The following is an 18,009-nucleotide window of genomic DNA, read 5'->3' as shown; positions in this document are numbered from 1 at the left end:
GCAAAATTTCTAGAAACCAGTAACTTTACAAAATAAGAAAGTATAAACCAATGTAAAACAGAATCCAAAAAAATAATCAGAAAGAGTATACGAAAATAATTTTAAGGAACAAAAATCTAGCCCACTGAATGCACAGTGTGTCCTTAAGAAAATTATTCCCCTCAAGTACCCGAGGTTGAATGTGGAATATATCCTCCTAGGATAGAAAGATTTCACTCACTGGTGTATTGGTACCAGAAACCCTGATATCAGGCGAACCACTTAATGACAGTAGAGCACACGGAAGAAAACTTTTAAGAGAGTAGAAGAATAGAGAATATCAGAAAATTCGTAAGTAATAATCTGAGTATTAACTGGAATTTATAGCCATTAATGCACTGTTTGGGAAAAGGTTTGCAACCTTTCATGAAAGGCTTGCAACCTTTCACAAAATCTGTTACAACTGGTGGGAAATTTAAAATAATCTGGAAAATAAAAGGCCGCGGGTCAGACATGCGGATCCGGGTCACTAATGGATCAGATCTGGATATTTTAATTAATTAAATGAATAATAATTAATTAAATAAATAAAATTAAAGAAAATTTGGTCCAAAAAGATTATCAATCAATTCTAAATTCGAGCCGAGCGACGACGACGACGCGAGGGAAGACCCTGTTCTTAACCCTTTAGCAACAAGAAGGAGTGCTTCTACTTTTAAGTAGGAGAACTTTTCTTTCCACCACCTATGAGGTACACATGCTTATTTCATAAAGCAAGAGGGAATAACTCATTTTCCCTCCACTTCTTTTCCCTCAATTTCCCATTCAACATATCGATTAAACCCAACAGAATCCGATATGCAAACAAAATAAAAAGACAAGCCGAAAGAAAGGTAATAAGGCAAAACGAGATAAATTTCAATTGTTACGGACTTGCAATTTAAAGAAGAGGTGGGAGAAATAAACGAAAAAGAAGTGTAATTAAATAGTTTAAGACGTGACTGTTAGATAAGTAAATATTAAATTCTATTGTATATGAATTTTTTATTAAAGAAATTAGGTAAAAATTCCAAAACAAAAGTGAGAAAAAAGATAAATAAGAATGTTAGCCATAGAGAGGTGTCATATCACCTTGTTTATGCCTAGCTTTATTAATATATAGATTATATGAAAAAAATAATTAATTTTATCTTAAACTTCCAAAATAACAATACTAATTTGAGGCAACTATACTTAGAAATTACGACAGATAATTTGAGACGGAGAAAATTTATAACTAACATTCTGAATTCATGAAACTTAGTTACTTGCTTACATTTACCCATGAAATTCATACGCTATAGTTATATGTGTTCATCTTTTTTAACTATTAATTTGTTCTTTTAAAAGAAAAACACTTCATTTTGATTCCTAACTTATTAGGAGCTGAAGAAGTACAACATTGAAATTGATAAAATTGAAAACAAGGAGGAATGCAGTGAGTAGTTCCATTAAAACCTAAAACATAGATAGTGGACACCATACAGACCGGGTGATCTGCTGGACCAGCTAGTCAGGTAAGAAAATTGAATTCAGAGTATATTTATGTCCACTTCTTTTGTCCACAATGTACTACTACTAGAAGGTTGTACATAAATATTAGCCCTGCATTGACTCAAATTTATTACTCTAATGAAATTCTCAATCTAGTGATGTGCCACAAAACATAATTTCACATAAGAGTTTACTCTCTCCGTCTTAAATTATTTATCGTGTTTACTAAAAATAGTTGTCTCAAATTATTTATCGTTTTAGAAGTTCAAGACGCAATTATCTTTTTTCCTCATTTTACCCTTAATAGAACTTTGTCATAATGGAGATGACACATAAATAGAGTAAACATTTGATGGAGATAGATTATAACTTAGATATAAATAAGGGTAAAGTTAGTCGATAGTCAAATACCCCTCCTAATTAATAGTTCTTAAGGTGTGTGTAAAACAAAAAGCGACAAATAACTTGAGACGGAGGGAGTATTTTGTATCTCACACGATTGGTATTAGTATTACTCCATTAATTACCCCCTCAGGTTCATAATAAGTGTTCGCTTAGATAAGTGAGTTTTTATGTAATCACGAAACTATAATGATGAGGTAGTATTTAATTAAGGGTAGTTAATACCTGTTTTTCTAAGAGTTAGTACTTTCTTAAGGGGTGTGCTAAAGCTAAGTGGATATATATTTTGAACCCGAAAGTGTAATTAATTGTGTAAGGCTTATTTTTAGGGGAAATTTCATAAATTTACAATTCGCTGACTTATTTGTTGAAGGAGAAGTCAACTCCAAATTCTTCCATTCTATTGTTAAAGGCAGGAAAAAGAGATTATCTCTAAAGAAGATGGGGAAAGAGGATGGAAGCTAGATTGAGGGTGATGAAAACATTGCTAATGAAGCTGCATCCATTTTTACACATCAATTTTCCAGAGAGAATTCTTCTAGTGACTTTTCTATGCTTAATTGTATTCCTAAAGTTATAGATGACTATGATAATGAACATCTTACGACTAATCCAGCTATGGAGGAGCTGAAAGACATGATTTTTTTTCCATGAGCTCCCACAGTGCTCATGGCCCTGATGGGATTTCTAGGAAATTCTATCATAGTTGTTGGGAAATCATAAAAGATGACTTGCTTCTACTGGTTCTTGATTTTTTTTTTGCAGGTAATTAGATTCCTAAAGCCCTCATCCAGACATGTTCAATACTTATTCCAAAAGTAGACAATCCTCAGACTTTCAGTGAACTAAGACCTATTGGTCTTGGTAACTTCTCAGTCAAGATCATATCCAAGCTGGTTAATCAAAGACTTAGTTGTCTAATGTACAAACTGATCTCACCTAACCAAACAGGTTTCATCAAGGGTAGCACAGACAATATCATGCTTACTCAAGAGATGGTTCATAACATCAATAGAACCTCTCCTAGTGGCAATGTTGTGTAATGACTATAGCCTATGAAAGAGTTTCTTAGGATTATCTCTGTAGAGTGCTTAGACGGTTCGAATTTTCTGAAAGATGGATTGACAGTGTCTGGAGACTCATCACAAATGTCTGGTATTCTGTCAATATTAATGGCACTAGACATGGCTTCTTCAACTCCACCAGGGGCATCAAACAGGGACATCCTCTTTCCCCATCTCTTTTTGTTATAGGAGCTGACTTATTTGCCAAAATGATGGAATCTTTAAATCATTCAAATTTTATTCCATTTTCTATGGATAAGAATGGTCCTAATATTTCTCATTTATGCTATGCAGATGATACTGTCCCGTTCTCCCTATGTGATCCCGACTCTCTGGAGCTTCTTATGGCTAAACTTGGGAAATATGAAGAAGTTTATGGACACTTATCAACAACAGCAAATCTGATTTTTATGTGACTTTCAAAGATGATAACCTTAGAATCAGTAGTATTAAAAAGATCACTGGTTTTAATCACTGTCAATTTCCTATGATCTATCTTGACTGCCTATTTATGTTGGGAGGAAAAAACTTGTTTATTTCAATACTGTGGTAGCTAAAGTCGTTAGAAGATTACAAGGATAGAAAGGAAAATTACTTTCTTATGGGGGAAAAGCAGTCCTGATTAAATCAGTTCTTGAGGCTCTTCCTTTACACTTATTATCTTCTGCACATCTGTTAAAGACTACCCTTGAGTAGATAGAGATGATTATTGCCAACTTCTTCTGGGGTATGGATGGAGACAGAAAGAAAAAACATTGGTGTTCTTGGGAGGACTTATGCTATCCAGTCAATGAAGGAGGTGCGAGTTTCAAATCCCTTGTAGACATTTGTAATACTTTCTCAGCAAAACTGTGGCAGAAGTTTAGGACTCAAGACACTATTCTGGAAGCTTTTCTAGAGGCCACGTATTGCAAGAGATATCACAATGTGGCTAAGAAGTGGGCATATGGGCAATCTCACATATGGAAAAGGCTCATGGATAGAAAAAAAATGGTGGAACCTTGTATTCTATGGAAAATTGGCAAAGGAGAAACTTCTTTCTGATAGGACAATTGGACTGATCTTGGTCCTATTGCAAAACTAGTTCAGAGATAGAGAACTCCCAAAAGGACCACGGTCAAGGAATTCTACAGTGGAAATACTTGGAATATAGTGAAGCTTAGGAGGATTCTACCTCAGAATGTGATCAACTCTATTATCACCATTGAGTTTAACACGGAGAGACAAGATACTCCTATCTGGATTCCTGACCTTACAGGGAAGTACACCAGCAAATCTGCTTGGCAGGTTGTGAGAAAGAATAAATTCTCAACACTTGCTAGCTCTAAGAATTGGCACAGAAAGGTTCCTTTCAGGATCTCTTTCTTCTTAATGAGGACCCTTCAAAACAAGATTCGTTCTAATGATGCAGTGAAAAGGTTTGGAATATACCTTCCTTCTATTTGTAATTGCTGTCGAGTATATAAAATAGAAACCACCGAACACCTTCTAAGTGAAGAACAAAGAGCCAAAGAGGTATGGGAATTCTTTTGCAATACTTGTGGTATCAGTTTGGTCTCGGGACAATTAAGATCATACACTATGAATTGGTGGATTTCTAAAGGTAAAAACGAAGTTCACTCCCATATTCTCCAGCGTATCCAATTGCTATATGTTGGAAAGTTTGGAAAAACAGGTGCAGGGCCAGGTTTGAAGAAAAGAAGATGTCGACATGGGTCATCTAAGCTCATTTCTTTAATTCTCAAAGCACAGTTTCCAGATTTAAAGTTTCCTAGTCCATGGCTAGAGAAATGCAACTTGGTGGAAAAGCTCAAAGCTGTAACTCACTCTCAAGCAATGTACTGATACAGACCCAATGTTAATTGGGTTAAACTTAATGTGGATTGTTGTAGTAAAGGCAATCCAGGCTCGGCTGGAGGAGGAGGTATCATGATAGATCACAGAGGTACTATGCTCCATGCTTTCACTGATTTCTATTGGCAATGCACACTACTAAAAAAACAGTATTTCCCGACCTCAAAAAAATGGCAATTTCCGACCTCATGAGGTCGGTTTTGGGCAAAAAACGACCTCAAAATCAGGTAGGAAAATAGTGGGTCAGAATTATTACCGACCTCATGAGGTCGCAAAAAACCGACCTCATGAGGTCGGTAATGTTTTTTTAGTCGGGTATTAATTAAATAAAATACCGACCTCATTAGGTCGGTAAATTATATTAATAATATAATGATATGAGTTTACCGACCTCCTAAGGTCAGTAATTTATATGAATATATGATATATTGTTTTAGATTTCCATCGTCGTGAGATCGATATTTTATAATTTTTCCAAAATATTTGCAGAAACCCGACCTCATGAGGTCGGTAATTTGCAATTTCTATAGATAATTTTGCAGAAAACCGACCTCATGAGGTCGGTAATTTGCAATTTCTGAGAATATTATGCATAAAACCGACCTCATGAGGTCGGTAATTTGCAATTTCTTCAATTTTTTTGCAGAAAACCAACCTCATGAGGTCGGTATTCTGCGAAAAAAATAGTAGGATCCAGCTGCCCCCTCTACTATTCCAGCTGCCCCCCTGTCAAGATGAAAACAATTTTATATTCGACTAAAACCAGCTCAAATAACTGCCAACAATTCACCAAACTACTAAAAAACATAAAACATTAAGCTACTTCAACAAACACATATATCACAACCAACAATACGTCAAATTCAATTCGAAACTACTTCAAAGTTGAATCAAAACGTCATTCAAACATTCCGAAGAGACATTAAGCTACTTCAACATTCGCAAACATCTACACAACATTAAACTACTTCAACCTTTGCAAACATCCACAAAACATTAAACTAGTAGATCTACACTAAGTTAGTCTATAACATTAGACTACTTCACCCCTCGCAAACATTCACAAAACACTTACACAATCCACAAATCCAACACAACATTAACATTCAAACCTTCCTCTGTGTGTTTGACACGTGAGTCCCATCATTATTCGCACCACTAGATTGAGTATGGGGGTTACGAGCATCATCAGGACATGAGGGAATGCCCCTCGAAGCAAGTAATCCGCCTTTGAAAGTTGATATTGATTCTGAAATTAGAAAGTAAAATTAGCAACCAACTTAAATCTCGAATTCAACAGAAAAAACTATCAAACATTTAGTAAACAACCAAAATAGAACATGGTTGAAATCAATATTACTAACAATTCAACTAAAACATGGTTGAAATAAATACTATTAACAATTCAACTAAAACATGGTTGAAATCAATACTACTAAAAGGTTCAGACTACATAGAATAAGATGCTTCACAGTGTCAAATCAGTTCACAAACCGTGCCCTCTCACCCGCAGTATCGAACATATCACAAGGGCTGGAGACTTATCCTATCCTACTTCAGTTACAGTCACCATGTTCATGTGTCATCTGTTAAGGGTAATTTCTTTTTCGGACCAGAACATTAAGTACAATAACAAAAAGAAATAACACAACTTACAGGCAAACATGCAGATTCAAATATTTTGAGAGAAACGTAAGATGAGAATGAATTCAACTTTAGAAAGTTGCTCAGGCCACACAACCAGCTACATAATAAAAGGGAAAAAAGAAGATAGGAAAACAAACATTTTATACTGAAAGGCCCACGACCCCTTGGAGAATTCTTGGTTATCAGAAGAAAAAGAACATTCCATATAGAAAGTCGAAAACCAGCAGTGCATAGGGTATAAAAGCTTCAAGATTCGAAATTAGAGTCTAAGATACACAATGGCTAAGATACATACCGAAACACCAGCAGGAGGATCACGATAGCCAGTTAGAAGGGAAAACACATAGTTTTGACCATTATGACGTGCCTGAGAAACAGAATGTAAGCTAAATAGGGCAGATAACAGTAATGACCGAAAATAGAAATAGAAAGGAGGTTCATTCTCAACAAAAAGAAACAGAAAGGAAGCAATACTTTTGTAATAAGACTTAAATCTGGAGGGTAGGCTCCTCCATTAGCAAATCTAGCAGCTGCTTCATTTGGATATGGCTGAGGAAAGCGATCACTCAGTTTACCAGGATGAGTAAACATTTCACCCTCATCATTAGGCCCATCCTCCACCTCAATCTCAGCTGCCATAGCCTTTACTTCCTCTTCTGTATATGCCACCCGACCAAGTCACGATATGACACAAGTGACATTGAATGACAAGATGCACATACTTGCTAATAAACCTGGTGACGACGACGAATCCTATTTGCCAAAAGAGCACCCAGAATGATTCAACTAAAATAAGATTATACAACTAGTTGGATTCTGTACGCAGGGATCGACCACTTTCTTTTTATCCCAGCAGCATAAATTTAAGCAATGCGAATATCCTTTTTTTTCTTTTGATATGGTAATGTAAAAATTAAAATGCGAAATATCTTATCAATTCAAAGATGCAAAACGTCCTGATGTTCTATGTATTGGCATCTTGGAATTAAAGAGACAAGTACATTTGTAAAGCAAATGACAAGCAACACTTTTCATAGTTGGTACTTGGGAATGAAATGATGCCGCATCCAAATCTATTGCCATTTTTTTTCATATCATATATGAAGCTTCCATTTTTTAGGCCAAACACGAGAATGGAACAACATTTTTACTTTCTTTCTGGGTGGAACTATACTTCATTTAGAAAGGTCATTCCATGCTATGCCAGATAAATGCAAACAGAATGTAGTGTTCTTCAAGTGACCGAGCCATATAATTGTAGAAATGCACCAAGTTGGATCCCATATTTTATAACAGAAATATAACTTATCAATGTCTGAATTTCCATATGTTGATCTAATATGTGGTTTTATGATGTATTAATCTCACAATTGTCCATGAATTTGTGGATTATTATACAGTGCAGTCGTTTAGAGGCACTTGATATGAATTTTGCCCTCTTCTCGTGTGATAGTAAATTCCAACTCTTAACGGACTAATCTTTCAAGCGATAGCTAACCCCTATTTGTTTTTTCTATTTTGCGTTTTTCTTTTTCTTGCTCAGCTACTCTCGTTGTTTGTCAAATTTTAGCAGCCTCGTTGTTGACGGGCAGGAACTCAAGTATAGGTAATTTTATTCAAGATTTTACTTTGTAAATCTGAAACAATTACAGGAATGCAAACATCACAAGTACAGGAATTTACTTTGTGAATCAGAAACAAGTACAGGAACTCACTTTACAATATCTGAAACAAGCTTTTTTCAGCTGGGCCTCCTAGCAAATTTCTTAGCCAAGAAAATAAAGAAAGCATACATCAAATGGTTGGCTGTGGACGGCAACGGCGGTACTGGGTAGAGACGGCGGCGACGGTGACTGGAAGGTGGCGATTGTGACTGGCGGGCGAGTTATTAGGGTTAGAGATTGGGGGGGGGGGGGGGGGGGGGAGAGAAAAGGTGAGAGGAAAGAGAGAGAAAGTGGAAAGATGAAGGGTACGCATACATTTAAGTGGGTCTGTATTTTTCATTTATTTGACTAGTTATACCGACTTCATGAGGTCGGTATGTATAATTATTTTATAATTTTATTTTTAATTAAAAGCATACCGACCTCACGAGGTCGGTTAATTAAAAATTATTTTTAATAAGCTGACCTCGTAAGGTCGGTATTCTTTTAAATTAAAAATAAAATTATTATATTTAGCATCAAATAAATTTCTGACCTGCTGAGGTCGGTACATTACGTTTTTCAAATTTTGGTACAATATTACCGACCTCATGAGGTCGGTTTATTTTTAAAAAAATTGAAAAATAAATATTACGACTTTACCGACCTCATGAGGTCGGTTATTTTCCGACCTCAACTGAGGTCGGTTTTTTGAGGTCGGGAAATACTGTTTTTTTAGTAGTGGCAGCAACAATATGGCTGAGGCTCTAGCTATTTGGAAAGGGGTTAACATATGTAAGGAGAATGGCTATCAAAATGTCCAGGTGGAATCTGATTCTCTACTGGTTGTCAACATGGTTAAAGAAAAACTAAAACCAACCTGGCAACTAGCTGAGATCATTGGAAAAATTGAGAGAGTAGTTGGAAATGGTGATTTTATTATTAAGCATATCTACAGAGAGGGAAATTCTACTGATGAATTCTACTGATGATCTTCTTGCTAACTTGGGAGAAGAATCTAAAACTTCTTCTAGCTTCACTGAAGCTTCCCTTCTCCCTGCTAAGATTACAGATTCAATGAAGCTAAAACTTGATGGGCTCCCTTACTTCAAATTTAGGATCAAAAGAAATAAGTTCATCATTAATGATAGCTGATTTACTTTATTTTTTGTGGCTCTACAAGATGTACCTAGTGTCCTTTTATTGTTGGTTTCAACCACACAGTAAAGGCAATACTCATCAGCATATCTAGCTTATTATTAGTGTACAAACGGGAAATAGTTTGGATATATCCAAACTATTGGATAGGCAGGATAGTCTGGTAGGCCATTATACTTGTTAATTTTTTACATCTCGGTGTTTGTACTTTACAGAGTTTCATCTAGACCACCGAACCTAATCAAAACAGATATTTTAAACCCCTCTGAGCGTTGATCGAGCTGATGTGGCATTAATATGGCTGAAGTGGACAAAATTCGTGATCAAATGTGCGTGAATCAACCATTTTACTTTATTTTAAAAAAATAAAAATCAGAAAACTAAATAAATAAATAAGACACCCCCCCCCCCCCCCATTCCCCGAACCCCCTCCCTCTCTTCTTCCCGTTCTCCCCTCTCCCTTCATTCTGCCCACCCCCTCTTCTTCTTCTTCTTCTTCTTCTTCTTCTTCTTCTTCTTCAAATACCCCCTTCCCTCAATTAGAGTCAACATAAGGAAGTGGGTTTATAATGAAAATTGCTTATTAATATTATTTGGAGCTTTTTTTGGGCCAACTGCATATGTTTCATCGACCAATTTCTATGATTTTCATCGACCAATTTCTATGATCTAGTGTGGGAAGTAACCCAAACCCAATTCCTAATAACCCTTCAATATTTTTACAAGAAGCACCTTTTATATGGACATATACACATACGCTTAAGCATATTTTCCATGTGGGAATTTGAGGGGGGAAATGATGTGGATGTGCTAAAAAACCCAAATCTATTTTGCAGTTTTGGATTTCTATATTTTTGTTTTCTTATGTTGGGTGAAATTTGTAGGACTTAAGATAATCGGAAAAATCCAAAACTATGCTAGAGAAATCGGGTCATTACTGGAATTTTTTTGACTGATGAATGGTATATTTATTCTTGTATTGTAAAATCAATTTCTTGATTTGTGAAAATTTCTGCGTTTTGAAGTGAGAGGAACTTCAATGTCTTCGCCGAAAATGATTTAACGGTGTTGGAGGGTGAAGAAGATGCAAATAGTGGGGATTTTGCCTTTTTTACAAAGAACAAATGTTGTAAAAATAAGGCAAAAAATAAAGAAAAGGACAAAAGGTTATTTATTATTTTTTATAAAAATAAAAATGATGTGGCATAGTTTTATCTGATGTGGATTGTGACATCAGCGCCATTGAGAGACACACATCGTCAGAGGGGTTTAAAATACCTGTTTTGAACAGGTTCGGGGGTCTAGATGAAACTTCGTAGAGTACAAACACCAGGATGTCAAAAAGTGTTAAGTACAGGGGTCTCCCGGACTATTCCGTCGTTTGGATATATCCAACCTTCACAATGTCAATGAGGCTAAGGTCTATGTCCTCCTCCGTGTAATTATGATTTTTGGTAAATATACAGGTTGTAGTCATGCCTAACTCCTCCATCATAAGGATGGAACTCTTGGGAAAAAAACATGTTGCAAAAATTCAGTCCAAAACTTGCATTGCAAAACTATAGCTCAAAAACACTTTTATACAATGTTATACACTTATATACAAACGACAGGTACATTATGTATATCAGTGTATAAAGTATATAATGTGTAGGTATATACATAAAAAGATATAATTATACAATATTATACACGAAAATACGCACTTATATACATTTATACACAATTATACAATATTGTATAAATGGGTATAAACATAGATCTAGACTTTTTTGAATAAGAATTGCATATTTATACAAGACAGATACATTATTTATGTAGGTGTACAAAAACGTATAATAGTGTAGAAGAAGCGTGTATATATACACACCTCTTATACACTATTATACAATATTATAGACTTTTATACAGAAACTGGAGTTTATTTATTCTTTTAAATCTTGTATATTTATTCTTCTAATATATCTTAGGCATATCACAGCCACCTAAGTTTGGCATTCAGAGTTTCAGACCTAAATAGAGCATATCTACTATTCTACGTACTAATCTTAAAACGCCGAAAGGAACACTATTCTAACGTATATTTATTCTTCTAACCAATATTTTTTGCCTAAGAGTTGGTTTAGTTGACATGCTAGTTATTTGAGAATTATTTGTGTTGTGATTAACAAAATCAGATTATTATGTTGTGATTAATAATAAGAAGATGGTTATACATGAACTACTTGCTTTAAAATGATATTTTTATTTCTAACAGTTTAATTCACATATTGTTAATACACATGTTTTTTTTTACATCATATCTTACGTAAAATAATACATCAATTCTCGCATAACTTAACATGAATGTTTTTCAATACTATCAACCAAAAATGCTTCAATTTTTACGGAGCACAATTTTTACATAGCAAACTAAATACTATATTATTTTATGCGAGATTTTATATTGGGATTAACTAACCAATTACATCAACCAACGACCCGCAACAAATACATAAGTCAAAATGTGCTTGGCTAGACCCACTAATTGCATCCGGATGCACAAAAATTTACAGACTTCGCCCTCATTCTTCAAAATTGATGTTTTAGAGTTTGGATTTGGTTGATTTTCACAATGTTCTTATCGCTTCAGCATGTGATTTAGAATCTAACATCAATTTTTGTATTTCAACCTGATTACCATCAATTATTAATGAATTAATCCGTGATTAGATAGGGGATTTGGGGGTGGGGAGTTGCCCTTAAACTTAAGAAAGTGAAATTTATGGATTTGGAGGTCGATTCGAGATCGTTTTCGACTGAAATTTGAGATACGAGACCCTTGGGGTATGGGTAACTCAATATTGAAATAAATTTCCAAATTTGATCATGGGGACTCGGGGTTGACTTTTTAATCCAATTCTTTTGTATATCAATATGGGTATCGCTGGACTCGTTTAACCTCGTAGAGTACTATTTTGAATAGATTTGGCTCGTTTAGAAAATTCAGACGTGGTAGAGTTGCCAGAATACTTAAAGATTCACTCCGATCGTGGTAAGTTAAGCTTGGACCCCAATTGGAGGAATGTTTTTGTTAATAATGATAATAAGGGTTAAGGGAGGAGGAGGAGCGAGGGGGGGGGGGGGGGGGGGGGAGGCGTATTCTTGAGGTGATGAGCACTTATGCGGGTATCACTTTCATGTTATGGATATTTTAGCAGATTACGTAATTGATTGATGAATCCATGAATGCTGAAGCATACTTTGACTGAGTTGAAAGATGATTATCATGATTAACTGATTATGTGTTCATGTATCTAGGGCTGTTCACAGTTTTGGTTAAAACCAAAACCAAATTGAAAATTTAACCAAACCGAATAAAATAACCGACATTTGGTTTAGTTTGGTTTGGTTTGGTTTTAAATTTGAAACCCGATAATATTTGGTTTGGTTATGGTTATAGTAAAAAATAACCGAATAAATAACCGAACCAAACCGATAATTATATACATAAAATTTATAATTATTTATATGTATAATATTAGCTTTTCATAAATAATTCAAGATATTTTATACCTTTTAATTATTAATTTAATTTTGATCTACTTATTTTTAAGGCCCATGTCTTAAAAGAATATGTCCAACAATCCAAGTCCAACTCTAATAAGTCGTAAGCATAAGGGTTGTTTGTATTTTGAAACCTCTGTTTGACTTGTTCTTTTGAATCTAAACTGTGTTGCAAGTTTGGTCCACCTGATTTGCCAACAGCGTGTCTTTTCCTCAATATGCAGCAAAGTTCACCCTTGTGGGCCATGAGGAAAAAAAAGCTTCATAAGAAATTTGAAGAATGTAGAGAGAGAATATTTGAATTGTCACGGCTAGTCATAAACCGAAAAACCGAACCAAACCGAACCAAACCGACAATAACCAAACCGGTGGTTATTATTTTACTTGGTTTGGTTATGGTTTTAGACATTTAAAAACCGACTAAATTGGTTTGGTTATGGTTTTAACCAATAACCGACCCAAACCGAACCATGAACACCCCTACATGTATCACTCCAGATATCTCGCACACTTGTAATAAATAAGCTTCTTTAATGCATTTTCTGAGCAGTGTGTATGCCCATGAGTGCATATTATATTCATGCTTTTATTTGATCATCCATACTCATTTTCTATGGTGAATCATAAGTTTATGGCCTGACGGGTGGGTTGATATGATCGATTGGTGTTCATGCTTTTATATGAAAATTTAGGCTTATATTCTGTGATGATTCATAAGGTTATGGCCTGGTGGGCCGGTTTATGATTGGCTATTACTCATATGATATTGAGGTTTCCTAGATCTATTTTCTGCATAAGAATATTGTTGGTGACTGATAGGTCCTAGGATCGGATTGCACATCGCGACAAAATCGAGTTGCACGCCGCAACAGGATCAGGTTGTACGTCGCAATAAAATTGGGTTGTACACCATGGCATGATCGTATTTCACACCTGCAATGAGAATAATTACGTCACATATCCCTCATGATTGCGACTTGATGATCAGACTTCTGCTATTTGGAGCTTTTAGGGTGAGCTGTTGTTGCAACACTGGACTATGGCTTTGTTTCTTTATTTAAATGTCTTTTTATTTCTAAACAGTGAGATGTCAAAACTCTTGTATTATACTTTCAGTTAGGTGCTTTTGGCTCATATCACCAGGTCGATGGGGCATTTCGATTGTATTTTCCACACTTAGGTTATTTAAAGACATGTTTTACGACTTATCACAGCTTATGGGTATGCTAATAATAAAGAAGAAAAACTTATATAATTAAAGATAGAAGGGTGATGGAAGAAAGGGAGAAAGTAAAATTATCATTGCCAATAAAACCATCATTTCTGTTAGTGCACAAAATAATTTAGAGAAAAAATAAAATACATTATGAAAAGGAAACCTATTATGAAAAGGAAATCTATTGTGAAATACATTTATATAGCTATTACGGAATATAAATTAAGTCACTTTGCTAAGACACAACAAATTCTTTTGAAATGTTGCACAATTATGTTATTTATCCTTTCATTTTCAATCCCTATATATATGCACCGACCCATGTAAGACGAATAATTTGAGATTAACTTTAGCCAAGGTCATAGCTGGTGGCAGTGTTATATCATGATTGCGTACTAACAAAAGTATAAACATGTCAAGAATTTACAATAGAAGTAAGCTATCATTTGACATCTAAGAAAAATATTAAGAAAAACTCGCATATCATAGCAACTCAACATAGTGGAAACAAAAATTAACCAATTTTCCCCCGAGAATATTAGACCACAAACAATTTAGTAGCACTAATTATGTTTTTATGAACACTTTTCAATAATCACGCAATTTAACAATAATTTTCATTTTGTAGCAATTTAAGTCAACCAATGTATTCCTTAATTCTGAGCTCCAATTTTGTAAAAAACCTGTCCTTCTCAATCTTTCCCTTCATTTATCTTCCATTCGATCTTGAAATAAAAATTTACGTAAATGAATTACAAAGATAATTTGTTGTTTATTTGTATTCCTCTTCCACCTTCATTGATGCTATAGATCATACTCTCTCTTCTACTACGTAGCCTCAGTCAATGAACAACTCCATAAATATACAATGTTGATCAATGTCTTTAAAGTTCTTCAATCTGAGATGCTTTATGATGCTTTCTGCATCTGCAATTTCTATTGTCGAACTATTTCATACATTTTTTGGATTCTGAATAGCAGCTTCAACCTGATTAAATATAATTCATGCTTCTTATTTTCAAGCTTCAATATCGCTCGAGTGGATCCAACATGGAAGCTTTTGCCGTTAAGGGGTCTTCATTTTATGTATACATTGTGTATGTCACATGTATAGTTATGTATTATATGTATATTGTGTATATATTCAATGTATGTCAAGTGTATTAGTGATATACATAGGCGCAATGATGTTTTTCAACTCTAAATTTCAACTCCAGATTACCCCCAGTTAATCTTTCTCCAATTCTTGTATATACAAATGTTTCAATGAATTCCAAGAACACCCAGTCAAAACATAACTACCAAAATTTTTTAAACTCGAATTGAATAACAAATGGATCTTTAAAGTCTTCTAAAAAATAGAGAGAAGAAATTGAAGAATATCGCTAATTTTATGGGTTTTGTTGGAGCTTGTATATATCATGTGAAGAATTTGTTGCTATGTTTGTAAGTGAAATAGTATCGTTAGGTATTTAAATGTGTATTTTGTTTTGTATATTTTCTGAAAAGTTTCCTCATTTTTAGTTAGAGGTTGAACATGTCAAAACCTTAACTTTCACATTATAGATGTTTCCAATCTTCTACTTCAAAACTCTAGTCACTCAATACCCTCTCTCCTTCGTTCTTTATAGAAAAACATGATATTCAAGAAGGAGAATATGAAATTTTAGATCTAATTCCTAAAAATGGTAAATTGAGGATTTGAGAAGGAAATTTAACTCTAATTAAGAATCTATTTATATATTTGGACTCGTGAACGAATGAGTAATCCAATTCCATATTTTATTTTTAGATTTTGACTAAGTTGACCTATGGTTGACTTAAACCATTGACTTTAATTTAGTCTAAAAATATGAGTATGAGTCCAATATGGTTAATTTACCATGTTATTGCATATTTTGCAAAGTTTAAAGGTGTTCAATTGATATTGACCACATAAATCAGTAGAGAAGATGCACATTTAACTTGAATACAAGGTGAAACTTTTAATCTCTTGATTATTTACTTTTTCAAAATCCTGACCTGTAGCATAAATGATTTAAAGTGATTTGAAACTACTAAGTATGTTGTGTAGGGAGCGCGTTTTTGTTGGATTTCATGGTATTTCTGAGAAAGAAATGGAGGTAAAGAAGAAGATGGAGACAAAGGAATTCTCTGATTTTCCTCGTAATGGTCGAAATGAAACAGAAGACATTTTTATATGTCATACAGTCAATGAAAACAAAGGTGGACAAATCAAGACCATTGATCATTATCATGATGGATTTAATCCGGACCATGCAATTATTTCTTGTAAAGAGCATCCACCAAAAGTTTCCAAGCGCATGCCTGACACATGAAAATATGATTGCTAGCTAGTTGCTTTATACATCAACCAATAGGAAATAGACAAATTGTATAGGAAATACTTTATTCTTATTTCTTTATTTTCTTAGTTGATACAATAGACTTGTATAAATATAGAGGTGGAGAGTGACTGATATCATCAAGGAAATACATGGAAAATTCCCAAATATTTTTTCTCGTTTCTTTTTAGCTTTCCACATGGTATCAGTGCTCCTATAGGTCCTTCAAGTTTTTTTTTTTTTTTTTGCTTTGTTTTCCTTATTTCCTTGATTTTTATCTTGTTTTCTCTCAATGGCAATTGATGAAATTGCTGTTGACGTTAGAGAGAGTGCGGATTCTAGGTCAATTAATCCCAACAATCCTTATTTTCTTCATCCTTCAGATGCCCCTGGCATGAGCCTAGTCAATTCCATCTTTGATGGAAAGGGTATGGAGGTTGGAGACGATCAATCTTGATTGCTCTTTCAGCCAAAAATAAACTTGGCTTCATTAATGGGACTTGTCTAGCCCCAGCTTCTACTGCTGTTGATTACTGTGCTTGGAGTAGAGCCAATGACATGGTAATATCATGGCTGATCAATTCTCTTTCTAGAGAGATTGAGGCCAGTGTTATCTACTCCAAAACTGCTAACGAACTTTGGACTGATCTTGAGGATAGATTTGGACAAACCAATGGTGCTCAATTATATCACCTGCAAAAAGAACTTAATGACTTAGTACAAGGGTCAAGTAACATAGCAGGATACTTTACAAACATAAAGATGTTATGGGATGAACTTGACTCTTTGAACAGCAATGTTATTTGCTCATGTAACTGTACCTGTGATGGAAAGGCTAAACTAACTAAATCTAAGCAAGATGAGAGGTTAATCCAGTTCTTAATAGGTTTGAATGAAACTTATGGACCTGCTAAGAGTAACTTACTGATGCTTTCACCTCTACCTAGTGTGCACCATGCCTATTCATTGATTATTCAGGATGAACAACAAAGAGAAGCTTATGTTAACTTTCTTGTTCATTCCTCTTCTTTTTTGGCTGCTAATCAGTTTGCTATGCCTCACAATTTTAACACTACTGATACTAAAGTGAAGAAGAACAACTTAATTTGTTCTAACTGTAAGAAGACAGGACATTCAGTGGATAAGTGCTACAGAATAATAGGTTTTCCAACTGATTTTAAATTCACCAAACCTAAGAAATTTCAGGGAATTGTGCGAGAGAACAATGTTGTGACTCATGCTGAAGAATCTGCACATCAATTTGGGCCAACTGGTGAAGAGACTCACAGGGCACCCCAGCTTACATCAGATCAGTTTACTCAATTGGTTCATCTTCTTGAAAGGACCAAGATAGATAGTTCAGGTGCTTCAAGTTCAGATGCTCATGCTCTTGCTGCTATCAGTTCTGGTAAAATTACAAATAAATCATTCTCTTGTATGACATATGTTAATTCTGCTTCCTGGATTCTTGATACAGGAGCCACTCAACATATGTCTTCAAATTCTAGCTTATTTTCCTCTCTTAAACTTTTACCCTCACCTATTGATGTCAATCTTCCTAACTCTTTTAAGGTTAAAGCTACTCACTCAGGCAGTGTGCATCTCTTTCCTAAGTTAGTTGT

The 18,009-nt window shown here is 34.7% G+C and overlaps 1 protein-coding gene and 1 long non-coding RNA gene across 2 annotated transcripts; both read right to left on the bottom strand.

Moving 5' to 3' along the window:
• Positions 1-5,652: 5,652 nt before the first annotated feature.
• On the bottom strand, positions 5,653-8,369 carry LOC132631259 (uncharacterized). The gene is made up of 2 exons (XR_009578829.1): positions 8,273-8,369; positions 5,653-6,081 (listed from the first exon to the last, which is right to left on the bottom strand). It is a non-coding gene; the product is annotated as an uncharacterized LOC132631259 (long non-coding RNA).
• Positions 6,724-7,165, bottom strand: LOC132631194 (cytochrome c1-2, heme protein, mitochondrial-like). Its single transcript, XM_060346811.1, has 2 exons — positions 6,954-7,165; positions 6,724-6,846 (listed from the first exon to the last, which is right to left on the bottom strand). Exons 1-2 carry the CDS (start codon positions 7,116-7,118, stop codon positions 6,739-6,741), a joined length of 273 nt encoding a protein of 90 aa, XP_060202794.1. The 5' UTR covers positions 7,119-7,165; the 3' UTR covers positions 6,724-6,738.
• Positions 8,370-18,009: the final 9,640 nt, after the last annotated feature.

Source organism: Lycium barbarum, chromosome 1 (assembly GCF_019175385.1).
Source record: "Lycium barbarum isolate Lr01 chromosome 1, ASM1917538v2, whole genome shotgun sequence".
Classification (NCBI taxonomy): Eukaryota; Viridiplantae; Streptophyta; class Magnoliopsida; order Solanales; family Solanaceae; genus Lycium; species Lycium barbarum.
The sequence above is the reverse complement of the archived record's forward strand: the minus strand, read 5'-3'. Positions and strand labels throughout refer to the sequence as shown.